This window comes from Scyliorhinus canicula, chromosome 17 (assembly GCF_902713615.1).
Source record: "Scyliorhinus canicula chromosome 17, sScyCan1.1, whole genome shotgun sequence".
NCBI lineage: Eukaryota > Metazoa > Chordata > Chondrichthyes > Carcharhiniformes > Scyliorhinidae > Scyliorhinus > Scyliorhinus canicula.
Window position 1 is genome coordinate 18731040 of NC_052162.1, and position 27602 is coordinate 18758641.

The window sequence follows — 27602 nt, forward strand, 5'->3', positions numbered from 1 at the left end:
ACAAGACTCCAGAGCCATTTAAAAATGGATTCTGCCCCCATTCCCGGAACCCCCAATTTTCCGTGACATGGGATAGTGTTACGGTAGTAAGCCCCCTTAACTTCCAACCTGGCTAGCTCCTCCTACCTCCTCACAATTTTCCATGGAGCCGGGTCAATTCTGCATGACTCATGGTTCAGAAGAGCCAACTCATGGCACTTCCATGCCCATACACCAGTACACACTCTGCATAGAAACAATAAACCATGTAATAACAATGGCATGTATGGAACAATATATGATGCTTGGCTGAGACTAGAATCCTATTAAAATAATTACTTTGTAGATGTGGATACAAAGAAGGGAAACATTTACTTTATTAACAATTTTGTGATGTTACTATAAACTATTTTTTTCTCTGATCTCTTTTGTCAATGGCTCAATGTTTATTCACCAAATAAAGAGGTTTCAAGTGCTTATAGTTTCTGTTATTGATACTTTAAAATTCTGACTAATTAACACCTTTTTACGGTTGTGTTTCTTTTAAGAACATTCTGGATCACTTTAATTCTTGCATAATCCATTTACACAGACATTTTTAGTTTTCCATATTCTCCCAAACAAATTCACATTTTAAAGATAAACCCTACAAATCTGCTGTTCTTTCTGCGTTAGTGCCAAAGAGATTCTGTGAACTAACACTTGACCCCAGCTTATGAAAATAATTGAATTTTCTAATGTTTCTTTTTGTTTGCTAGATATTTGAACCCCTCCACCCGTGGAAATAGACATTCATTAAGTATTACATTTCTGAATGTGCTTAGCATCTGATCATACGTTTTCTTCCACCTTCTATGCTAAAACAATGAATAGCAAGGTAATCACATTTTGATGCCGTTGGTTGAGGAATACATGTTGGCTACCATATTGGGAGAACTCCAATGCTCTGCTCAAAACATGTTGTGGGATCTCTCTTTCATCCACCTATTTTTAAAAGTGGCACCACCGGCAGTTCAGCACTCCTTCAACCTGCACTGAAGAATCAGCCTGGGTTGTATGTTTACATCTCTAATGACTCCCTGACTCAGACTGTGATTACGGTCTCCACTACTAAGTGAACGACTAAACCTAAGGAATTTTATTCAGTCATCCGACTGCCAGGTAACTATTTTACTGGCTGTTCCTGATGTATTTTTAACCTATCAAAAATTTAAACAAGCTCCATGCACATTTAAAGTTACATTTCTACTAAAGTCTCAGTACCAATGCCTCTGGTTTCGGGGCTCTTATTTGCTACAAGGTGTTTTAATTGGTCCTTTGTATCCGATTTCAGCATAAAGTCTTTGTTGAAAATAATGCCTCTGATTATTTTGTGGGTTCAAACTCTTTGCCAACCTCACCAAAGGGTCGAAGTAATCCTAATGTTTTTGTTGCACAGAGTGGAATTTGTTTATGACTTAATTCAACACCTTCTTTATGCTGTCAGGTTGTACAAGGTGGAAGGGGAGCACGTTTCTCTCTAGTTAGGACGAAGGGAAAGGTTACCTTGGCCTGTGCTGGCAAACCTTCCAGCTACTCAAGCAGCAGCAAGTCAGGGGGCCAGTGATTCAGCAGACATGGGGGTCTACGAAGAGGCACTTGGGTCATACCTGCAAGTCAAAGGGATGGACGCACACACACACGCACACATGCACAGACACAGCTGGTGGTGAAGGAGGTTCGCCATTGGCTACTGGTAGGATCTACTGAGGTCATCCGTCTCACAGCTGAGGAACCTACTGTTGGGGAGGGGGGTTTCCTTTTGGGGGGGCAAGATTGGAAGATCCCTCCAATGGGAAAGACTGGAAAATCGGCCAAATGCATCGTCTGTTACCTATAACAGTCTAACCAAATCCCTTGAGCCTCTTCTGGTGCTTCAGGGCTAGAAGTGAAATGAGGTGACCACATTCAGTTGAATGGGCTGTAGCTGAAGCATTTAGGTCTGGGCTCTGGATGATGGAGGTTAGGAGGGTGCGGGACAGGCTTTAAAGGCCAGTGGAGTGGCGGTGGTGGGGAGGGGGGGGAGGGGGGGGGGGATGGCCTCTGGTGGGGTTATGCCTCCGACAGGCACTGGGGTCCTGTCTAACTACAATCCATTAAACTGAATATAGTCACCTTGTTTATGGGCAGCAGGGTAGCATGGTGGTTAGCATAAATGCTTCACAGCTCCAGGGTCCCAGGTTCGATTCCCGGCTGGGTCACTGTCTGTGTGGAGTCTGCACGTCCTCCCCCTGTGTGCGTGGGTTTCCTCCGGGTGCTCCGGTTTCCTCCCACAGTCCAAAGATGTGCGGGTTAGGTGGATTGGCCATGCTAAATTGCCCGTAGTGTCCTAAAAAAAGTAAGGTTAATATGGGGTGGGGGGGGTTGTTGGGTTACGGGTATAGGGTGGATACGTGGGTTTGAGTAGGGTGATCATGGCTCGGCACAACATTGAGGGCCGAAGGGCCTGTTCTGTGCTGTACTGTTCTATGTTTCACTTCTGAGCCTTTTAGACTGATCCTTTGCAATGCTCATTAACTAGCATTTTTCTATTCAGAGATCTTGGGAGAAAACATTGCCACTGATAAATATTTGCACATTTCTATATTTTACAGGGCCCGTAGGTTACGTATGCTTCACTCCAGAGCAGGCAGCAGGTTTCCATTAGTGAACCTTCTACTTACCATCTGTCTTTTATTTTCAAGAAGATTTGCCCCAATCAGTCCCAGAAATGATCCAAAACCAAGCTGAAACAATCCAAAACCAAAGAAATTACATTGTGCAAAAAACAAACAATACACCACAGTTTTAAAAATTCACACTGTGCTTTATTAACATTGTGTATACTTTCTGATCTTGCTGAATAAAATTTGTTTTAACAACTCCACTCTTTCAGGATATTAAAAGGCAACATGAATACAAATTGCCACACATCTGGCACAGGAAGACAAATGAAGAGTAGCCTTTAGAAGCTACACAGAACGTTTCAGAAAGCTGAAGACTTGGGCAGAAATAGTTCCGTGAATGAATTACGTTTGTGTTAAAATAACAAAAAAGACAGCCCGCGTGTATGGTTTTAAATGACTTAAATCCTCCACCAACTTATCATTTTACCTATTTTTCCTTTTCTTTTTGAACTTCCTCTCCACCTCACACATCACTCCCACGGTTTACTCCTTCTTTAAGAAACACCCAGGCCCCACATTGAGCCTTACCAGGGACCTGAATGAATTCAGAAAGTCATTGCGTGGCCAGAGGCACTAATATACTGCACTGTTGGATTGTTGGAGAGAAAAAATAAGCAGTATACTCACAAAAGGGTGCTTGACAAACCATTTCTCAAGATGCAATGACGTAATGCACAAAGTGGCAGGGTATGTTTCGACTTGATTCATAAAAACACCCCAATGGTCAATACGGAATCAAAATGCAGGGTAGGGAGGATAAAATCTGTGCCCATGTTTTGTACCAACGCATTGCACCATTTACTATTAAATGTAGTAAAAGATATAACTACAGTACAATGGGCGGCATGGTAGCACAGTGGTTAGCACTGTTGCTCCACAGCACCAGGGTCCCAAGTTCGATTTCCGCTTGGGTCACTGTCCATGCGGAGTCTGCACGTTCTCCCTGTGTCTTCGTGGGTTTCCTCCGGGTGCTCTGGGTTCCTCCCGCAGTCTAAAGATGTGCAGGTTAGGTGGATTGACCATTCTAAATTGCCCTTAGTGTCCCAAAATAAAAGGTCAAGTGGGGTTACTGGGTTACAGGAATAGAGTGGAGGTATGGGCTTAGGTAGGGTGCTCTTTCCAAGGGCCGCTGCCGATTCGATGGGCTGCATGGCCTCGTTCTGCACTGTACATTCTATGATTCTATGATCACCGTATCATGGAAATGAATGGTACTGTGTTTTCGTGCTTAGATCATATATCACATAAGCAGCAAAAGCTGCAGTTCCTGTCACCATGCAGGTCATCAGATGTTGCCAGGCATCATTCGTAAAGCCTGCTCGCAACAGTATTGCTAAATTTGGGTGGCAGCGAGTCAAGAGTGTCAGCAGATATCCCCATTAGCCCTCTGCACAGACATCTTTACTCTGAGCCCTTCCCCTCACTTAATGCTTCCTAATGCATCCTGACATCGCACTCTCAGCCCACAGCCTCCGCACCACTGGATCTTCACAGTGGAGTTTGTCACAGGAAATCGCTGCCAGAATCTCCAATTTTCCATCCATTAAATTTGATTGATGGAAAATCATGGATTGTAGGCTCTTGATACATTCCACAGACGCAACTTTCTGATGGGGGCACTAAAATAAATTAAATCAGTCCTCACCGGCCTAGTGAAGAATGTCTCCAGCCATCTTTCCCCCCCCGATCCCCCACACCCCATTGCCACCATGTCCGTCTTTTACTCTGCATGTCTCTGCCATCAGCTCTACATACTTTTCATGGAGCTTCCTTATCCTTTTGCACTCAGAGCACCCCCCCCCCCCCAACCGGGTAAGTAGGCAGGGGGCTCGTAAAATGCAGCAGGTAGCCTGTCCACCGTCTGTCCACCCATCTCCGACATTACTTAAATTTACGGGGGTGATGGCCGAGAGTGGTAGTGGTATCGGGCCAATTGAGGCATTTAAGTATCCATAACTTAAAGATCTCATCCCGCCACAATCAGTATTTTACCCTCATTGGGAGCAGGCCCACACACTACGGGAAGCCCAGCTGACTGCAGTCGGCTTGTACTTATTGACAGTGCCACCTGTGTCTGTTGGAGGCAAACTCCCACCAGGTCATCCTTCTCCTGTGACCCCTAGGATCTACCCCTCTCAGCCTCCCTCACCAAGACCCATGACCCCAGGTTCAGCTGGTGGGTCAGCCTGTAGTCCCAACAGCACCAGATAGTGAGGTGCCACTGCTGGGACTGTGGAGAACCCAGGCACGTGTTTGGTCGGCAGCTCTCTTAAGGCAGGACTTCCTCCTGAGAAAGGAGTGGAAATCTATCCATAAAGGCGTTAAACTGCTGTGGGTCAGCTGCTTGATTTTGTGTGGACTCCCCCTCAGCCTGTTAACTGGGGACAATGTCCCATAATATTTAGCCCCACTGAACTGTCAAGCCCCGCGATGTGCCTGACCATTACCTTGTCTCAACACAGCAACAAATCACACCTCAAACAAAATCAAGAGATGCATCTCCTGGTATATGTTGTCCACATCTAAGCTTTTGCATTAATAAACAATTCACCTTCCCATCCAACACTCGCACTGTTGCGTCCCGAAAGCGGCAGTAGCACAGTGGATAGCACTGTTGCTTCACAGCTCCAGGGTCCCAAGTTCAGTTCCCGGCATGGGTCACTGTCTGTGTGGAGTCTGCAAGTTCTCCCCGTGTCTGTGTGGGTTTCCTCCGAGTTCTCCGGTTTCCTCCCACAGTCCAAAGATGTGCGGGTTAGGTGGATTGACTATGCTAAAGTGCCCTTAGTGTCCAAAAAAGTTAGGTGGGGTTACTGGGTAACGGGGATAGGTTGGAGCTGTGGGCTTAAGTCAGGTGCTCTTTCCAAGGGCTGGTGCAGACCCGACGGGCCGAATAGCCTCCTACTGCACTGTAAATTCTATGCTATCTATGATATACTCATGTATTGACTATTTTGTGGTAGATAGGTCTCTCCTCCCTTCGGTGGAGTGGGTGGATTACTTGGTGATTGTGATTTCAGACCATGCGCCGCATTTTGTGGATTTGGCACTGGAGTCTGGTCCCTCTCACTCTGCCATGCAGATTGGATACGGCATTTGTTACACAAAAGATTTTGCGAATGCATGTCCATCGCCATTGGGAAATATGTTAAATTTAATAAAAAAGTGAGTCTATCTCACCTTCTACCTTATGGGAAGCCTTTAAGGTAGTTATCAGGCGGGGTGGAGATAATTTCCTCCAACGCACAATCTATAGGACTGTGAAGGTGGAGCAGCACAGATTGGTGGACTCCATCCTTGAGGTGGGCCTGCAATACTCAGTTGCCCCAATGCTGGAGTTAAGACAAGCAGGAAAAAACTTCAGCCACAATTTAAGTTACTGTCAACAGGCAGTGGGTCAGCCATGACATTTGAGGGGTGTCATTTATCAACACGGGGAGAAGGCTACTCGGCTATTAGTTCATCAGCTGAAGTGGCAGGCTGCGCCCTGGGACATCATGCAGTTAAGGGACTCGAGTGGTGATCTGGTTTCTACCACACTTAAGGTCAGTGCGGCTTTTGAAACATTTTATCGGGATCTCTATAGATTAGAGCCCCCCAGAGAGTTCAGCCAGGACGGATTTGTTGGATGGGTTATCCACCCCTGTGGTGGAGAGGGAAGGTGGGAAGAGTTAGAATTCCCATTGGGATTTTAGGGGTTTGTTGTCCGTTACACTTGCGCAGGTCTCTATTTTCCTCATCCTTAAGAAGGACAAGGACCCGATGAAATGTGGGTTGTATCAACTTTTCGATTTTGATTGAAGACGCTAAGTTACTTGCAGAGGTGCTGGCACTGCGGTTGGAGTCCTGCCCCCCAGAGGTGATCTCGGAAGACCAAACAGGCTTTGCCAAGGGTTGGCAATTGTCGGCCAAATTATGTCAGCTATTAAATGTTGTCCACTCCCCTGCTTCAGCACCCGAACCGGAGGTGATTGTTTCCCTGGATGCGGAAAAGATGTTGTTTAGGGTGGAGTGGGGATACCTCAGAGTCTTGGGAGATTTGGATTTGGACAAAAGTTTATATCCTGGATTTGTTTAAGGTATAGGGCCCCCACGGCTAGCGTTTGCACAAATGCTTTGAATTCGAGCTACTTTCCACTTAATACCGGCACGAGGCAGGGATGTCCATTATTTCCCCTCCTATATGCTTTAACAATAGAACCATAGCATTGAGATCTTCCAGTAAGTGGAGGATGATAAATTGGAGAGGGAGGGAGCATTGGGTGTCCTTCTACGCAGATGATCTGCTTCTTTATATTACGACCCAGTATCCACTATGGTTGAAATTACTTAGGAACTTTGGTTCCTTCTCTAGTTGTATGTTGAAGGCGGATGAGAGTGAGTGTTTCCCGGTTAACCCCACACCCCTGGAGGGGAGCCCAACTGGGATGTTACCTATTTGCCTTGCCAGATCCAGCTTTCATTATCTTGGTATCCGGATGGCACATATTAGGCCTTGCTTCATAAACTAAATTATACTAGTCTGGTTAATGGGGTCAAATCGGACTTGCCGAAGCAGGATAACCTCCCCCTGTCCTTGGCGGGCAGGATTCAGACTTTTAAAATGAATATACTCCCAAGATTTGTATTTATTTTTCAGTGTCTCCCCAGTTTTCTCCACAAGTCCCTTTGTCAAAATTAACAAATTAGTGTCCTCTTTGATTTGAGAGGGTAAGGCCCCAAGGATCCGTAGGGCGTTCCTCCAGAAAGATAGAGAGAGTCAGGTGGTTTAACTTTACCCCATTTATTATTTAATTATTGGGCAGTCAATATTGAGAAAGCACTGGGATTGTTTAGTGATCTGAGTTACGTATGGGGCAAATGGAGGCAAGGTCTTGTAAGGGTTCCAGCCTCGGGGCATTAGTGACAGCTTCATTGTCATTCCCGTGGCAAGGTTTTCCCCAAATCCGGTAGTGATGTCCTGGAAGCAGTTCAGGCAACATTTTAAACCTAACTCCATGTCTTTGCTGGCCCCCACCTGCAGTAATCACCTCCTTTTGCCAGTGGGTTTGGACTCGCCGTTTAGGGTAAGGGAGGGGAAGGGTCTGGAGAGATTTGGGGACTCACTGGTGGAGGGAAAGATTGCCAGCATTAAGAAGCTGTTGGAAAAAATTTAACTCCCTGGTTCCAATCTGTTTAGATATTTTCAGACTTGTGGTTTTTCGCATAAGGCCCTATTTTCCCTTAGCACCACCCTCCTCCCTGATGAAGAGGATTTTGCCTTTGGCCTGGTCTGGTGCAGGGAGTTTCCACGTATTTACAGCCAGATCCTATGAGTGGAGTCGGCTCCATTGGATGAGATGAAGGTGAAACAGGAGGGCGAATTGGGTCCTATTCTAGATGATGAGGTGTGGAGTGAGGCTCTTCACAGGGTCAACTCCACATTCTCATGCGCTCGGCTTAGTCTGATCCAATTCAAGTGGTCCCCAGGGAGCATCTGACGAAGGCGAGGATGTATTTTTTTCTCTTGGATGGAGGACAAGTGTGAGCTTGACAGGACGAGAGTGAGGTGGATGTCCTCACCCTTTGCCTCATTAATAGCCCAGAGATGAGTTCTGCTTTGGTGGAGGTCTCCTACTCCACGTCCCGGTTTGGTTAGGTTGTTGTTCTTACATTTGGACAACGTCAAGTGCACCATCAGGGGGTAGTAGGGTACTAAGATGACAGGCATTCATTTCCTTTTTTAAATGAGTTAATCAGTCAGTTATTAGGGGGGGTAATTTAATTGGGGGGGGGGGAGTTAAATTAATTTGGGTTCTAGATTGTTTTTTTTTGCATTGTAACTTGAATTAACTGTTTTACATGACTTTGTTCATAATTTAAAAACTTCAATAAAAATAGTAAAAAAAGAGAATTCACAGCACAAACAGCCCATTCTGCTCCACGCAAGCTTCCTACTTCACCTTACTGGCGTCATTATATCTTTCTATCCCTTTCTCCCTCGTGTACTTTTCTAGCTCCCTCTCAAACGCACTCATCCTATTTGCCTCAATTAGTTCAAGTAGTAACAAATCTTGCACCTTGCCCTCTGGGTCAGGAGGTTTCGTCCATTCCTTACTGGATTTGTTAATAATACTATGACAAGCCATTGCGGTACAATTTTAGGATGATTTAAATTGGCTGAATTGGCCTGAGAGCAATTGGGCCAAAAGGAAACTTTGACAGATGTTTTTCAGTGCCTGAAACAACTCGGCGCTGCAAAAGTTTTGTTCATTCTGTTTTTTTTAAATATAAAGTCAGCAGCACCTGTCTATTCCAAGGCCAGTGAAACGAGAGAGCAGAAATGAAACGCGGGCTGATCGCACATTGTTGATAATAGGAATATATTGCCGACTCCCTCCCTCTCCGATGACAGTACTCACAATGACCCCGGGGTAATATCCTCCAACGGAAACATTCAGGGTCCTGGTGGTCGCTGCCAAGCCCACAGTCAGAATTAAGACGGAGGCGATCAGAAGGGCCCCGCTCACCAACACTGAAGCTTTCTTCCTCTTATTGAACAGCCCTGTGGAGAGGAGAGGACTCAGTTACATTCCATCCCCAACACCCCCCCCCCCCCCCCCCCCCACTCCCCCCGGGCAGTGGTCACCCCACATGTCACAGATTTACAACAACACCCACATTAGTCCTGGTGCAGTGTAGAGAGGTGAGTGAGTGTTAAACTCCCTGGCCGTTTTCACCTTGCACCAGGCAGCCACTTACCCACAGAATCGTGCAGGGTCAGCCCGGTGACTTGCTGAGTCAGTGGGCGCTGCATCCTGGATTGTCAGCCGGCTTCAGGCCGACACAGGGGGAGCAGGCAGGCCGGCCTCACCCTCCATCCCTCTCTTCCCTCTCTCACACACTCAGATGGATGTATTTTCTGGCAAGAATGGAAATTGCTGACTGCGCCGTTCCACCTCCCCCCGGCCGTGTGCGCATGCGCGCAGGCTCCTCCCAGAGGAGGACGTTCAGCAAATCCTTGAGGTTTGGGGTATTTTTGTTAAATTGCCACCGGGACGGAAAACCCGTCTTCAAACGGGCGCAAGTGGGTGCTGATGTTCAGTGGAAGTGACAGCGTCTCCCTGCATGTGTCCCCTCCCCCCTTCAATGTAGCAAGTGGGAAACTGCACTGTCGCCCTGTTGGACGTGTGCAGCCAGAGGGGGGATTTCATGTTTGCAACAGACTAGCTTTAACTATAAAATTCAAGGGGTTGACCTGGCTGTAAACCAAACCTTCGACCCCCCCCCCCCCCCCCCCCCCCCCCCCCCCCCCCCCCATACAAGTTAAGTCGGAATTACAACGGTTCCTGGTGAATGGGGATAACTGGACTGAATTTACACTCAGTAAAAGCGTTGTGCCTGCAACATCCAGGACATATTTACATTTCCTGACTTCACCCCAGACTCATTGAGCACAGAAAAGGAATGCGGCGACTGGTGGAATTTATCCAAAATAAAAACTTTTTAAAATAGAGATGTGTTTGTTTCGGATGTGGACGGTGCATATCCTTCAATTGCCCTGGCAAGGCGCTGCTCCACTCTCCTTCAACTTCTTGTGGCGATGATGCTGCCATCACGTGTCAGTGAGGGAATTCCAGGATATTGACCTAGCTGAAATGAAGGAACAGTGGCGGTTTTCCAAGACAGGATAGTTGTGCGGCTTTAGAGGGGAGCTGGGAGGTTGCAGCCTTCCCACAGCATTGCCGCTCCTGTCCTTGCCTGCAGGACATCTGGAGGGTTTTATTGCACAGGGCAGGAAAACTTGTGCCTGGAGACGCGTGGCAGATGACTTAACATTGCGGTGACTGCAAACCGTCCTTGTAATTTCTTGTAATTCACAACGCCGCTGTGAATTGGTCTAATTCTAGAGCATGTCCCACAGTAAGTAGGAGAACGTGATGAAGCGTAGTTACCGAGTTCAATGGCCGGGTCACTGACCCATCATTCAAACTGCTGAGTCCTGGATGATGCTGGGAGTTATCGAGTATCATCGCAGTAACACAGATCAGGCGAGGTCAGAGAGCCATAGAGACTTGCAGCATGGAAAGATGCCATTTAGCCTATCATGACCATGCTGGCCCATGGAGCTATCCAGTCTTATCCTACTTTCCAGCTCTTGTTCTGCAGATTACGACATTCAAGTACTTTGAAAATGTCACCAGGGTTTCTGTCTTTTTACCGCTCTTTCAGACAGTGAGTTTCAGATCTCGCACTCTCCTCCCTCCAAAATCATCCCACCATCTGGAGTTTTATTGATGGTGGAAAGGCTTTGGGAGGTCAGGAGGTGAGCCACTTGTCATAGAGGAGCCAGCCTCTGACTTAACCTTGTAGCAATAGCTGCAATGTTCAGCTTCATCAATGGTAACCTCCAAGATGTTGATCGCGATGTTCTAGATGGTCATTGGCAAGCATCTATGTGACAGTGAGAACATGTCAAAAGCACTTGCAATCTTTAGGGATCTTCTGAGGAGGCGAAAACCACAACATTAACAACAATTCTCCCCTTACTGGTCACTCAATAGTGCCTTCCTTTTGTCCAATTTCTACTGTGGATTGGCATGGTGCGCTTCACCTGAAATGTGAATCGAGCTGAACATTACAGAGTCACCAGTGAAAAGAACAATGTATTATTCTATGGTTTTAATTTTACAGCTCCTACCACTGGGCATTTTGTATATGGCGAGTGGGTAGCCCAAGACCTTCCTGCCCAACTCCAACCCATTTTCCATTATACGATGGATGGGTAGGCCACCTGCTCGCTCACCAGTCCTTAGGCCTATTGAGCTTCTTAACTGCCAGTTATGGACCTAATTCCACCTCCACCACCATATTATAATTGGCAGTGTTAAGCGGACAAGTGTGGAAAGGCCACTTTTTCCTCAACTCTGGTGAAAAGACAGGAAGAAAGGTGCTTATCTCCTTTTTGGGTACCCTGTTTGCATTGGGGGCAGCCTTCACAAGATGGCACCCTCACTTTGTGCCTCCCCATCTGTCCTTCAAACCCAACCCCCCCCCCCCCCATCCCCCATCCCTTCACACCATTTAATAGGAGGATCACTTCCCATCCAAAAATCCCTGATTTACCTTCTTTGTGGGACTACTTGCAGTTCCAGTAGTGCCCACTGCTGAGTTCTGGTGCTACTGGGACTGCAAGAGCTGCTGGCCAATCAGAAGCAGAGGGCATTAAAAAACAATCTTCTAGTTTGGGACTGGAGTCATGTGTAGACCATGGGTGGCACAGTAGTTAGCATTATTATTTCACAGAGCTAGGGACCTGGGTTCGATTCCTGGCTTGGGTCACTGTCTGTGCTGAGTCTGCATGTTCACCCCGTGTCTGTGTGGGTTTTCTCCGGGTGCTCTGGTTTCCTCCCACAGTCCAAAAATATGTAGGTTAGGTGGATTGGTCATGCTAAATTGCCCCGTAGTGTCCAAAAGTTAGCAGGGGGCTGCTGTGTTAAGGGGATAGGGTGGACGTGTGGGCTTAAGTGGGGTGATCTTTCATGGTCCCGTGTAGACTTGATGGGCCGAATGGCCTTCTTCTGCACTGTAAATTCTATGATTCTATGACCAGATAGTAATGTCAGGTTACCTTCCACTGAAGAACATTAGGAAACATGTTGTGTTTATACAATAATATGGCAGTTTACCCCTATTTATACTGAAGTAGATCATCAATGATCATATCAACAAAATCCAGTTCCACAACTTGCTCTTGAGAGACATGTGGAATCACAATCTTTAGGTTCCTAGTTCACTACCACAGTCATTACTGTGTCATACAAAGGATTTGTTTGCAACATCCAAAATCAGGAGATACTGCATCACCAAAACACTCGTGGTGGTGGACATTTGAAGTCACTCACACACAGTACTTTCTGTGCACTTGGCTCCTTCAGAGCGTCTTCCAAATAATGTCCATCACACCATGGGGAAAGACAAAATGTTTAGAAAATATAGGGAAGAGAAAATGGAGGTGGAGTTGTAGAAAGAGATGACGATCTTGAGTGGGGAAGGACAGAATTCATTTAGTTAGAGTTGAAAAACAAGAAGCTGTAGCCACATTGAAGAGCCATTCTTTGACCTGTGAATAGCGAGAGATAAGTAAATTGCAAGAAAGCCACAGAGATGTGCAAGAACCTTATAGTGGTGGCATTGGGGGACTTTGATTATCCAATTATCAATCAGGATATTGTTGGAGGATGGGAGACTCCTCATATGTATTATGGGGAATTCTGTTTACCAGTATACACTTGGTCCACCAAGAAAGGTTGCTTTTCTGGATCTGGCACTGGGGAATGAGGTAGGCACATTTGACCATACTGTTTCATACCAGGGTACAGCAGGTTAGATGGCCTTTAGTTTTTTTCCATGTCGGTGCAACATCGAGGGCCGAAGGGCCTGTACTGCGCTGTATCGTTCTATGTTCTATGTTCTATCTCTAACAATGATAATGTGGCATGCAGGGGTACAGTCTTACCGTCAATGACAATGTTTCATATGGTTTATATTGGATTGGATTGGTTTATTGTCACAGGTACTGAGGTACAGTGATAGGTATTGTTTTGCGTGCAGCTCAAACACATCATTCCGTACATGAAGAGAAAATACAGAATAGGGCAGACATAAAATGCACAATGTAAATACATAGACACAGACATCGGGTGAAGCATATGGGGGTACATCCTCTCTAACAAGGACAATATTTAATACTGGGGTGCAGTCTCACTAATAATGACAATGTTTAATACTGGGGTACAGTATCACTAATAATGACAATGATTAATACTGGGGTACAGTCTCACTAATAATGACAATGTTTAACACTGGGGTACAGTATCACTGATGACGATGTTTAATACTGGGGTACAGTATCACTAATAATGACTGTTTAATACTGGGGTACAGTCTCACTAATAATGACAATGTTTAATACTGGGGTACAGTATCACTAATAATGACAATGTTTAATGCTGGGATACAGTCTCACTAATAATGACAATGTTTAACACTGGGTACAGTATCACTAATCATGACGATGTTTAATACTGGGGTACAGTATGACTAATAATGATAATGTTTAATACTGCGGTACATTTCATACTGGGGTGCACTCTCATTTGTAATGACAATGTTTCAGAATGGATGACCACAGATCAAATCGGAAGATAAATATGTGACGCTCAAATAACTTTTTTGAAACGTCACCTGCTAGTTTAAAACAAGTGAAGCGATTGGCGCGGTTTTCCAGGACGAGTTATTAAGGGCGCATTTCTTCAGTAAAACAAACTCCACGTTTGTCAACAGGTGCAGAACAAAGAACAGGGCACAGTAAAACCCAACATAAATAACAAATAGTTTGAATGTACGTCCGCAATCCAAAGTTAGAGTCACTGGAAACATCTCAGGCTTGTTAGTGGCTCCTTGATCGGGAACGTAATTTTCTTTTAGATTTTCTTTTCACTAAAAAGTGATTGGATTGGGCTTCTTAGCCGTTAGTGCAATATGTGAAATAAACGTATAGGCAACCCTTTCTCTGTTTATTGGAGAATGTATTTAGAAGTTTAGTGATTATGGACAAGTTTCACTGAACTTCAGTTTGCCCCTATGTACATTAGTGAGTGCAGTTGTGCTCCATGCAGTGTGATATATATAGTTGCTCAGAACAGTTGCAATTTACCAACGAACATGGGAATCCTGATTGACAGCAACATATTGACGAAGGGGAAACTTATTTCAGTAATTGGAAAGGAGCAAGTTTTTTTTTTAAGTAACTGATTGCAAGGTTGTATCACTTTATCAATGGACAGAAGTGACTAACATAAGTTATTGAGCAATTTTGTGTAGTTGTACATTTGGAAAAGACAGGGGACTCCATCTTAATCTCGCCTGGAGAGCTTCCATTTGAGTTGCCTGCCAATTCTGATGGAAGCAAGTTATTTTTTGACCCCTGGGTTCGATTTCTCTTCGCACGGTCATCTCCACGCCACACACAACCGTGCCCCCTTCGCGACCAGGAAAACTAAGGTATTTGATTTGATGCTTAATGTGATTTGATATGTGAAGCCCCGAATTCGTCCACTGTATTGTAACTGTATCGATTGTGGAGCCTGAGCCAATGTCAGATCTTTTATGTCTGGCAATGTTTGCGAAGACTTGGTAAGAGAGAATACTCGTGTACTTATACTTTGGATCAGAATTATTTTATTTTGTGTCTTATTAAAGAGCCATGGCGATGAATTCCGCACTTGGTGGGGCAGAGGAACATCATGAGAAGAATATTAAAACGCCGGTGAGTCCCGAGTCCACGGTTGGTTATTAATGCAGCCTTTGCTATACTAGCTATTCCCGTTGATGGCACGATGCTTTGGAGACATAGGCGAATTAAACGGATTGAAAGTTAAAAGAGACCAACAACACTCTTTGCAATCTTTCTTGAAGAACACCAGATGCATGGATTTGAAGAATGTGTTGTATTTAGAAAGGAAGGGAAGGATATTTTGCTCATTGTGTTACAATAAGAAATAGACGGCATTGTAATGATGTTTTAACGCTGGTTTTGAAAAGAAACGGGGGGGGGGGAGGAAATTAAATATTAATATTGAGTTTGAGTTGACTACAATATTTCCACCGTTCCAATCTAATCTGTTGGCGACCACATCACGGTTCAGTTCCAATATTTATCACTTTCAATTGTGTTTTACTTCATATAGAGATTTGTGATTATCACGCTTTGCAATGAAAATGTGGATTATTTTAATCCCACATTTCTCTGAGCTAGTAACTTTGTACAGTATATCAAAAAACAAAGAACAGAGGAAAGTACAGCACAGGAACAGGCCCTTCGGCCCTCCAAGCCTGCGCCGACCATGCTGCCCGTCTAAACTAAAACCTTTTACACTTCCAGAACCCGTAACCCTCTATTCCTATCCTCTTCATGTATTCGTCAAGACACCCCTTATGCGACACTATTGTATCTGATCAACCACCTCCTCCGGCAGCGAATTCCAGGCACTCACTACCCACTTTGTAAAAAACCTCCAATGCACATCTCCTCTAAACTTGGCCCCTCGCACCTGAAACCTATGTCCCCTAATAATTGACTCTTACACCCTGGAAAAAGGCTTCTGACTATCCACTCTGTTCATGCCCCTCATAATTTTGTCGACTTCTATCAGGTCGTTCCTCAACCTCCATCGTTCCAGTGAGAACAAACCAAGTTTAACCAACCTCTCCTCATAGCTAATGCCCTCTGTAACAAGCAACATCCTGGTAAACCTCTTCTGTACCCTCTCCGAAGCCTCCACATCCTTTGGGTAGTGTGGCAACCAGAATTGAACACTATATTCCAAATGTAGCCGAACTAAGGTTCTATACAGCTGCAGCATGACTTGCCAATTTTTATACTGATTGCCCGTCCAATGAAGGCAAGCATGCCGTATACCTCTTGACTACCTTCTCCACCTGTGTTGCCACTTTCAGTGACCTGGGACCTGTACACCCAGATCCCTCTGCCTGTCAATACTGTTAAGGGTTCTGCCATTTACTGTATATTTCCCACCTGCATTAGACCTTCCAAAATACATTACCTCACATTTGTCCGGATTAAACTCCACCTGCCATCTCTCCGCCCAAGTCTCTAACCGATCTATATCACTTAGTCAAACAGCCTGAATCATGGCATCAGGAGATGGCCCAGTTTTGAACTTGCGTCGACAAATGTTCACAAAATGCCTTTGGCAACACATGGAAAACTTGCAGAGCCAACAAGTCAATTGTCAGAAAAGTTCAGCTTTTTGAGCGTAAAGAATAAGGAAGAGAACATTGAGCCATGAAGGAGCCAAAGCTTAAGCTAAAAATGAATTTGGGTCAATGCAACTATATTCTTGTGAAGTCATAGCTACGGTAGTGATTCCAATGAGACAGGACAGAGGCAAATGTCCAGTTTAAATACCTGTCACCATTGCTTTTCTTCAAATGTCATTCATTGTGCTGTTGGTCTTATATCAAAGTTTATATTTTCCACCATTTGCACCATCTAGCTAAAGGTTTGAAGCTTGGGAGAAATAGCTAGAATTGGTTGCTGAATAGAATGACATTATAAACATATGGTGAGAGCACATTGGTATCTTGACATCATTCAAATGTTGCAAATGCTTCAGTGATATAAGAGCTAAGATGGAAGGAAACATCCTTACTCAATGCTCAAGTTATAGGTTCAGCGAGATGAATTGTGAACTTTGACCCAAACTCTGCTGATCATATATGGAGACGTTTGACAAGGTTGAGGTGAGTTTGAGGAATGACAATTATTTCTAAAATCTTCTGCAAACCTTTCATTTCCAATGTTGGTTTGAAGTCCACAAATCCAAATGCTGAGAGAAATCATGGTGTCATTCTGCGATATGTTCATCTCGTCCACTTTCCATCCTTTCCCTCCAGTCCCACTAGATTGCTGATTACTGAACCTTTCTTCCTCCGCAGTCTAGCTGACATTGCAAATGGTCCTCTTTTTTGTGGGTGGTGTTTCATCCCGTCTTCAAAACCAGCGTCATCATTGCACCCTCAAAAAAAACATTTTCATCCCATGGGTCTTTGCAAGCTACCAGCCAATGGCCTAACCTCCTTTCCTCCCCAAAGCCCTTGAACTGCAAAGTTCATAGAAAGAAGTCTTACAACACCAGGTTAAAGTCCAACAGGTTTGTTTCGACTCACTAGCTTTCGAAGCACATTTGAAACAAACCTGTTGGACTTTAACCTGGTGTTGTAAGACTTCTTACTGTGCTCATTTCAGTCCAACACGGGCATCTCCACATCATGCAAAGTTCATGTTCAACCTTTCTGCAACTTCCTGTTTAAATCTCTCTGTTCCTCCCACAGGACTGAAGTGGGCCTAACTGAAGTCACAAATTCTATTTTCTGTGATTGTGATCATGGCACACTATCCCTCCTCATAGACCTTAACCTCTGCAAATGTTGTCATTGTGGACCACACCATCTACCTCCATTCCCTTTTTTCTATTGTCCAGCTTCATGGGATGACCCTTGCCCAGTTTCAATCGCATTCAGAATATCTTCAGCATTGGTTTCTCTTTTGCACCATTACTTCAGGAGTACACCAAGGACCCATCGCTGTCCCTTCCCTTCCTCACTTACATGCTACCCCCTTGGTAATATCACCTGTAGACAAGATACCTACTCTCTATTCACCACACCTCTCAAACTCTGCATGCCTCTGTACTGTCAGGCTGGAATAAGCTGTAGTTACCTTCAGCTGAACAATGGGAAGGGCCACCATCTTTGATCCCAGAAATAGACCAGGAATAGACCATGCCAATGAGACCAACCCCCATCCCTGGCTACTGTCACAGACTATTCACATTCATAACATACTACTTGAAGCTGTGACATTATAGAAATGTTTAGTATACAAAGAGTTAATGTCATGTTACAATTAAGCACTAGATGGAGCTAGATGCAGTATTATATAAAACAATGACTCTCAGACTTCTGGGAGAGGGAGTGAAGGCTGGAGTAGAGTGCATAGAAGAGATCTGGACAGGATAGAGTACAGTTAGAGTGTAGAGACTAGTGTTAGTAGAGTGTAGATGATAGTGTAAATGTTAGGTTTGTTAATGAACTTAGCTTCTGTGGTCTTGTGAACACTACAACATCCATCCTTAAAATGGCATCACAAAGAACACCACAGAAGCTACGTTTTGAATGTGTATCCGAGCAACTTCACCCTTCACTTGACTTCACTGCCGACTCAACCATTATGGTGCTGAAACCCTTGTTCACGCTTTTGTGGTTTTCAGATTTACCTATCCCAATTCTTTCCCGAGAAACTTCTGTTCCATCTCCAACGTCCCTTCCCCCTACTCCCTCCACCCTCTGTAGAATTCAGCTCATCCAGAACTCTGCTGCCCACATCCTACCCTGTGCCAAGTCCACCTCCCACATCACCTCTGCCCTCAACGACCTAAATTGTATCCCTGAATCAGATCAGTCCATGGTTAAATCCCTTCATGGTCTCACCGTTCAAACTCCCCACACCTCCAAATTCCCCTGTCCTGTGATCCTACCCTCTTGGGCATCTCTTTTCCTTTCAACCCTGCTTTTACCATTGTGTCTTCAGCTGCCACAAAACGACACTCTGAAATAACCTCCCTGAACACCACTGACTCTTCACAGTCTTTTAAAGTTCTTCATAGAGCCTACTTCTTTGAAAAGATTTTGGCCACCTCTCCTAGTATCTCCTTCTTTGGTTTGGTGTCCTTTTATTTTTTGATTATGCCTCCGTAAAGTGTGAAGGGATGTTTTGCTGCATTAAAGACAATATATAAATTAAAGTTGGTATAGTTGGTTTACTAGCTCCCAGTTTATTAAAGCCTTCACAATTAAGCATGTATGAATGTATTTGAAGTATAATGGGCAGAAACTGGTAATGTCACTGGACTAGTAATCCAGAGGCCCAGGTTAATCCTGTGGGCTCACAGGTTCAAATCCCACCATGACATCTGATGGAATTTGAATTCAATTGATAATATCTGGAGTTGAAAGCTAGCCTCAGTGATTGTGAAACTATAATTTTTTTTGTCATTATAAACCTATCTGGTTCACTAATTCAGGGAAGGAAATCTATCACCCTTACCCGGTCTGGCCTCCATTTGACCTCAGACCCACAGCAATGCACTTGACTCTTAGCTCTGAAATGGCAGGGGCAGCACGGTACCGCAGTGGTTAGCACTGGGACTACAACGCTAAGGACCCGGGTTTGAATCCCGGCCCTGGGTCACTGTCCGTGTGGAGTTTGCACAGTCTTCCCGTGTCTGAATGGGTTTCCCCCCACAACCAAAAGATGTGCTGGTTAGGTGGATTGGCCACGCTAATTTGCCCCTTAATTGGAAACAAAAAATAATTGGGTAATCTAAATTTATTTAAAAAACCACTGAAATGGCCTCATAAACCATACAGTACAAGGGCAATTAGGGATGGACAATAAATACAGACCTTGCTAGAAACACGCACACTCCACGAATGAATAAAAAAATAATGCTACCAATGATACATGAACCAATAACTTTATAAAACATAAGTTAAAATTTATTTTACTCATGGTTTAACAAAAGACAAATTTCAAGGCAACAGACCTTATATGCTCAAATAGTTAAAAGCTATTCAGATTCATGGGGTAAGAGCTTCAAACCAATCCTTTAAACCGAGACTATAACTTAAAACTGGTGAAGTCTACTCAACTAAAACTGTTTGTGTTGAACTTTATAAAACTGTAATTAGGCCCCAGATTTTACATCCAGTTCTGGACACCGTACTTTAGGAACAAAGTGAAGATCCTTGGAAGAAGTGGTGGAGATTTACCAGAGTGGTTCTGGGATGGATGCTTTTAGTTACAAAGTTAGGTTTCAAAGGCTGGGTTTATTCTCCTTTGAGCAAAGGAGAGATTTGATAGAGGTGTGCAAGATTAGAAAGGGAAAGGGATAGACAAAGAGAAATCTTGTCATTAGCTGATGATACAACTGGGACTCGGGTGACACAGATTTAAGATTTTGGGCAAGAGATGCAGGAGGAACGCGAGGAAGAACTTTTTTACGCAGCGAATGAGAACGGCCTGAAACTCACTGCCCGAGACAGTAGTGGAAGTGAAAATAATCAAGAAAATTGGATGGGTTCTTGAAAATTGGATGGGCTCGATGGGTGGCCATGGGTTCATCTAAATAGGACATGGACTCTGGAATTCTCTCATTAAATTTCTCCATCTCACTTTCCTACTTTAAGTATTCCTTAAAACCCACCTCTTTGACCAAGGGCGGGATTCTCCACCAGCGGGATTCTCCATTTTGCCGGAGCCCGGGGGTTTCCCGATGGCGTGGGGCTGCCCCACAATGGGAAACCCCATTGACCGGCCGGTGTAACGGAGAATCCCGCCAGCGGGTCGGGGCAGAAATGTGGCGGGGCAGAGAATCCAGCCCCAAGTTTCTGCCCTAATATCGCAATGCAGTTCAGGGCCATATCTTGTTTTAGAATGCTCCTTGAGATGTTTCATTACATTGAAGGCCCGGTACAAATACAGGTTGCTATTATTGAAGCCTTCTTCAACAATCCTATGGGATTTTATAATTGTATAGGATTTCCAATATCTGTATCTTCAAGTACTACATTTTCATTGATTTTGTGTATAGACTCTGACCCAAGGATATATATAAATGTGCATTGTATAATACTAGAAAAAGGTTACTTATATCAAAAGGCAGTTGTAATCATTGTGGGAAACAGTGGCTGGTAGTAATGTTTCTGGACTAGTAATCCAGCAGCCCAACCCAATGCTCTGTGGACATGGGTTTAAATCCCACCAGGGAGCTGGTGGAATTTAAATCTAGTTAATACATATGGAATTATAAAGCTAACCTTAGTAATGGTGACCATGACTTCCAGTGCTGAGAACACGCACAACAGGTGGCTCTCCTCCTACGAACCCGAAAATATGCTCTTTCACCCAAAATTGCCCGCTAATAATCGCTTTGGCGACCATACAGGTAGCCCTAGACAAAGTGCAGAGGTGATTGGAAGCCTAGGAAAGCACCTTAAAGGAGCTAGAGAAGGCGTCAACAGACGAGGGTGAACGGATCACCACCCTGGAAAAGGAAATATCAAGGCTGGTCGCGATGCAGGGGAGTCTGAAAGGGAAGATTGAGGATCAGGAAAACTGATCGAGGGGCCAAAACCTGCTAATAGTGGACCTCCTGGAGGGAATCGAAGGTAGAAACCACATGGATGATGTGGCCCAAATGCTGGGAAATCTGGTGAGAAGGGATAGTTTCCATAATCCACCAGAAATAGACAGACCCCACCGGTCGCTTAATCCAAAGCCCAAAGCTACAGAACAACTGAGGGCGATAATTTCATAAATGCACTGATACCAAGACCAGGAAAGAATCCAGCGCTGGGCAAGGCAAACAAAAAACTGTAACTGGGAAGGTCACCAGATCAGGATCTACCAGGACATTGGGCTGACCTGGCCAAGCATCGGGCAGAGTTCAATAGGGCGAAAATTGGGATGCTGTACCCAGCCAAACTCTGGTGGCCATGTTGGGTGGCCCCGGACAAAGGGAAACCCCGGAGTCTAGGGGCCCGACCTCATTGGGAGAACAGTGACCGCAGCCATCTTGGACGGCCCATTAACGAAGGGAAACCCCGGAGTGCAGGGCGTCCACCAGGTAAGTATGTTTGATCCCACAGGAGGGGGGGGGAACCTCCATCAGAATAGTCACCTGGAACTCCAGGGGACTTAACGGCCCAGTGAAAAGATCCAGTGTCTTTGCCCACCTAAAAAGCATGAAAGCCGATACAGTGTTCCTCAAAGAGATGCACCTGAGGGAGGAGGACCAACTGCAGGTAAGGAGTGGTTGGGTAGGACAAACCTATCATTCCTGCTATGGAACGAGGGGGGGGGTAACCATGCTGCTAAATAACAGTGCGCTGTTTACTGCGACGAGGACAGTTACAGACCCAGGGGGACAGTCTGTCATGGCCAGGCCTGGTGAACATATACGCTCCCAACTGGGCCAACACGGAGTCTATAAAGAGGACCATGATGGCAATCCCCGATATCGACACACACCGACCTATCTTGGGGTGGTGGGGAGGGGCCGGGGGGAGGACTTTAACAGGCCCATGGACGGACAGGTCGAATCCCAAACCAGGAAAGACCTCCAACATGGCGAAATAACTCGTAGAGCAGATGGGGGCTGTGGACCCATGGAGGTTCACACGCCCAGGGGAGAAGGAGTTCTCCTTCTTCTCCCAGGTACACAATGTATATACACAGATCGACTTCTTTGTAGTGGGGAAATCTGTGCTTCCAGGGCTACTAAGAGTGGAATATTTCACGATTGTAATCTCCGACCTTCTTCCACACTTCATGGATGTGAAGTTGGAGTCGGGCAGTGCCCAACCTATGGAGGTTGGATACGGCCCTCCTGACAGATGAGGCTTTCCGCAAGAAAATAGCACAGGCCCTAGACCATTATATATATTACTAATAACCGGAATGGGGAGGTCTCGCCCTCCATGTTCTGGGATGTGCTGAAGGCTGTGATTAGGGGTGAAATTATTGCTTATAAAGCACAAAGAGATGGGGAAGAGAGGGCGGCTAGGCAACAGCTAGTCGACTCTATATTGGAAGAAGACCGGCGATACTCCGAGATCCTGACCCCTGGCAGAGAGGGAAATGCGGCAAATGGACTTTTAACCTGCTCTCCATGAGGAGAGCAGTGCACCAACTCCGTCAGGCACGGGGGACCCTGTACGAGCACGGAGACAAAGCCAGCCACCTACTGGTTCACCAGCTGAGAAAGCAGCCACAAGGGAAATAGCCCAGATTAGAGACAGCAAAGGCAAACAAGTAGGAGGCTGGTAACGGTCAACGAGGCATTCAAAATCTTCTACTGGAGGCTGTACACTTCCCGTCCTCCAGCAAGGGACTTGGGGAAGAAATAGTTCCTCGATGGACTGGACATGCCAGTCGTGGGGGAAGACGGGAAACGGAGGCTGGAAGCACCGCTAGAGCTGGGGGAAGTCATGGAGAGTATTAACTCCATACAGGCGGGGAAGGAGCCAGGACCAGGTGGATTCCCGGTGGACGTCTACAAAACATTTGTGGCAGCACTTGGCCCTCACCTGCGGGGGATGTTCCCTCACTGGCGAGGGGCACCCTGCCCCCCCCCCCCCCCCCCCCCACTAGCACAAGCCTCAATCCCACTGACACCCAAGAAAGACAAAGACCCAACCAAATGCTTGTCCTATAGACTCATTTCCCTGCTAAATGTGGACGTGAAAATACAGGCCAAGATCGTAGCTAAGAGACTGGAGGATTGCGTACCAGAGGTGGTAGCAGAAGACCAAACGGGCTAACATCGAACATCAGGCGCCTGCTGAATGTGATCATGGCCCCATCCGTGGAGAGAACACCTGAGGTGATCATCTCCCTGGAAGCAGAAAAGGCCTTCGACAGAGTCAAATGGAAGTACCTCATAGAGGTACTGGAGTGGTTCGGGCTTGGAGTGGGATTCACTACCTGGGTGATTCTCCTGTATATTGCTCCCACAGCGAGCGTACAAACAAATACCACCAGCTCTAAGTACTTCCAACTGCACAGAGGGACAAGGTGGGGATGCCCCTTGTCCCTGCTGCTGTTCGCCCTAGCGATCGAGCCACTGGTCTCAGAGTCTCGCTCTACACGGATGACCTGCTCCTCTACATCTCGGTCCCACATAGCAGCATGAAAGGAATCATGGTGCCCTTGAGACAGTTTGGTACCTTCCCAGCCTACAAACTCAACCTGGGAAAAAGTGAGATTTTCCCGGTGAAGGGGAGGAGCAGAGCTGGAGGACTGCTCAGCACAAATTCCATTACCTGGGGATCCAAATCGCTCATGACTGGACAGGAATCCACAAATGGAATCTGACCAGTCTGGTGGAGGAAGTAAAACAGGACCTGCAGAGATAGGACACACTCCCACTCTCCCTGGCAGGGAGAGTGTAGACGATTAGGATGAAAGTACTGCCCAGGTTCCTCTTCCTGTTCAGATCCATTCTGATCTACATCCCTAAGGCCTTCTTCAACTCATTAGAAAATGGATAATTTCTTTGTGTTGGGGAGGGAGGGGAAGAACGCAAGGATCCCCAAAAAGATGCTGCAGAGCACGAGAGCCATGGGGAGGGGGGGGGGGGAGACCAGCGCTCCCAAACCTGCAATATTACCACTGGGCAACAGCTACAGAGAGGGTAACGGGGTGGGTAAAAGAGCCAGAGGCTGAGTGGGTGCGAATGGAGGACAGCTCCTGGAATTAAAGGTCTAATTATTTTTTTTACATTTAGAGTGCACAATTATTTTTTTCCAATTAAGGGGCAATTTAGCGTGGCCAATCCACCTATCCAGCTCATGTTTTGGGTTGTGGGGGCAAAACCCACACACAGACACGGGGAGAATGTGCAAACTCCACACGGACAGTGACCCAGGGCCGGGATTCGAACCCGGATCCTTAGCGCCGTAGTCCCAGTGCTAACCACTGCGCCACATGCCGCCCTAGAGGTCTAATGATGACCAATGAAACCATATATTTAGGGAAGGAAATCTGCTGTCCTGACCCAGTCTGGCCTACATGTGACTCCAGACCCACCACAATGTGATTGACTCTTAACTGTCCTCAGAAATGGACTAGCAAACCACTCGGTTCATGGGCAATTAGGGGTGGCCTAGCCAGCACCGCCCACATCCCCTGAAATAAAATAAACAACAACTGCATGGAAACCTATATTGCCAGCAGTAACTGGATTCAAAAATTAAGAATGACCATTTGGCCAAAAGCTAGAGGGCTTCTGTCGTCATGCAACTAGACCCGAGCAATAGCCAATGCATTCAGGAGAGGAACAGTGAGAGTGGAGTTGGGGATTTTTTGTTTGTTTGTGTTACTTTCATCTAAGAAGTTGATATAGAAATCTTGATTTCAAATGCAGAACAAATTTTAAAGAGCCCAATATTATCTTCCAACACCTCAATAGGGTGTAAATGCATTAAATTCAAACAACACTCCTTAGTTTGGTTTAAAACCTCCTTCCAGTCTGGTTTAATATGGGCTCGTTGGAGAGTACTGTCTTGTCAACACTCCAGTTCTATTTAATATGGGAGATTATCATGAGGATGAATGTGCCAAAACACCACCTACAGGTGGTGAGGATTTACTGCAGGACATGTACTTACTAACCTGCAGTGGAGCAGAAGGAAATAGCACCACAAGATACAGCTTGTGTAATTGGCACATCTGAATCCATCAATTCAATTATATTCCATGCTGAGAAAATAGGTAGAATTTAAGTTGAATCGTGAATGATATTTTACTACGACAATGTGCTGTAGAATAGTAAAGCATCACAGAGGGTATCTCTGTCTGAAGATGTTTTTAAAAAAATATTTTTATTCTCCTTTTTCACATTTTCTCCCAAATTTGCACCCACTAACAATAAACAATAATCAGTAACGAATGCAATGTCAATCCCCATATCAACAACAACAATCCCATCCTCCCACCAACCCCCAAACAACTGCCCGCATGTTAACACAAACAAATAACAAAAAGGAATCAGGAATCACCCATAGTCACCATTAATACAGTCCCCCTCCCCCCAACCCTCCCAGCTGCCCCCCCCACTAAAGTTCAACATTATCCAATTCTCGAAAGTGCGTAATGAATAACGCCCATGACTTGTAGAACCCCTCCATCCTTCCCCTCAGTTCAAATTTGACCTTCTCAAGAGTCAAGAATTCCAACAGGTCCCCCCGCCACGCCAGGGCACAGGGTGGAGAGGTTAATCTCCATCCCAACAGGATCCGCCTTCAGGCGATCAACGAGGCGATGGCTACAACATCTGCCTCCGCGCCCGTTTCCAACCTCAGCTGGTCCGACACCCCGAATATGGCCTCCCGTGCACCTTAGTGATTACCTTAAAAACCTCCTTCCAGTAATCCTGTAGCTTTGGACAGGACCAAAACATACGAATGCGATTTGTGGGCCCCCCCCCTGCAACGTTCACACACATCTTCTACCCCCTCAAAGAGCCGGTTCATCCTCGCCCTTGTGAGGTGTGCTCTATATACCACCTTCAGCTGTATCAGCCCCAACCTCACGCACGAGGTGGAGGCATTCACTCTCTGGAGCACCTCACACCAGAACCCCTCCTCCATATCCTCTCCCAACTCTTCCTCCCACTTTGCTTTGATCCCTTCCAGTGGTGCCTTCTCCTCTTCCAAAATAGCTCCGTAAACCGTCGACAGTACCCCCTTCTCCAGTCCCCCTGTCGACAGCGCCTCCTCCAGTAATGTGGAGGCCAGTTCCTCCAGGAAGCTCTGTACCTCCTTTCTGGCAAAATTTCGAATCTGCATGTATCTAAACATTTCCCCCTGCTCCAGCCCATTATTCACTTCCAGCTCCTTAAATCCTGCAAACAGACCCCTAAGAAACAAATCTTTTAGTGTCTTAATCCCCTTCTCCTCCCATTTCCGAAAATTTCCGTCCCACTTCCCTGGCTCAAATCTGTGGTTCCCCAGAATCTGCATTTCCCTTGACCCTGCCCCCAACCTGAAGTGCTGGCGAAACTGCCTCCAAATTCTCAATGAAGCTATCATTACCGGACTCCCTGAGTATTTTCCCAGGGCCATCGGGAGCGGCGCTGTTGCTAGCGCTTTCAATCCCGACCCCCTGCACAAACTCTCCTCCATTCTGACCCACAGGGAGTCAACCCCTCTGACCCAGCTCCGCACCTTCTCCACATTCGCTGCCCAATAATAATACATCAGGTTCGGAAGACCCAAACCCTCTGCCTGCCTTCCCCTCTGTAGCAGCACCTTTCTAACTCTGGCCACTTTCCCTCCCCATATGAACAAGGTAATCATTCCTTCAATCTGTCTAAAAAATGCCTTTGGCAGGAAAATCGGTAGGCATTGGAAAATAAACACAAAACGCGGCAACACGTTCATTTTAACCATCTGACCCGCCAGTGACAGAGGGAAGCCATCCCACCTTGCCAGATCAGTTTTCATTCTCCCCACCAAACTAGAAATGTTGTACCGACGGAGCCCCCCCACCACTCCCGAGCAACCTGCACCCCAGGTATCTAAAGTGAGTTGTCTGAAGATGTTAAAGATCCAGCCTGTGCTCGGCAGTTGGTAATTTCTGATCGATATCCGCATACAATCTGAAATCACCTACCATGATAATTTCTTTTTGACAGTTCACTAAATTAAGCATGTAAATATGAGAAATTAATCAATTGCTTGCAGAAGGAACTAAAAGAGAAATGTAATGAAACAATATCAAATCAAACTCAA

General features: G+C 45.8%; 2 protein-coding genes across 4 annotated transcripts in view; one reads left to right on the forward strand and one right to left on the reverse strand.

Annotated features, from left to right (window-relative positions):
- The window catches only part of tmem255a (transmembrane protein 255A), a 134521-nt gene extending 124865 nt beyond the window's left edge, over window positions 1-9656 (reverse strand). For all 3 annotated transcript variants that reach the window (XM_038775312.1, XM_038775311.1, XM_038775310.1), the window contains exons 1-3: window positions 9423-9656; window positions 9083-9225; window positions 2682-2744 (exon numbers count right to left, since the gene is read on the reverse strand). In XM_038775312.1, coding sequence (XP_038631240.1) covers window positions 2682-2744; window positions 9083-9225; window positions 9423-9477 — 261 coding nt within the window. In that variant the 5' untranslated portion in view covers window positions 9478-9656. The remainder of the gene's footprint in view (window positions 1-2681; window positions 2745-9082; window positions 9226-9422) is intronic.
- Window positions 9657-14394: 4738 nt separating this feature from the next.
- Window positions 14395-27602, forward strand: part of atp1b4 (ATPase Na+/K+ transporting subunit beta 4) — a 56888-nt gene continuing 43680 nt past the window's right edge. Inside the window, exons 1-2 of the mRNA XM_038776181.1 lie at window positions 14395-14726; window positions 14925-14991. Coding sequence (XP_038632109.1) covers window positions 14929-14991 — 63 coding nt within the window. The 5' untranslated portion in view covers window positions 14395-14726; window positions 14925-14928. The remainder of the gene's footprint in view (window positions 14727-14924; window positions 14992-27602) is intronic.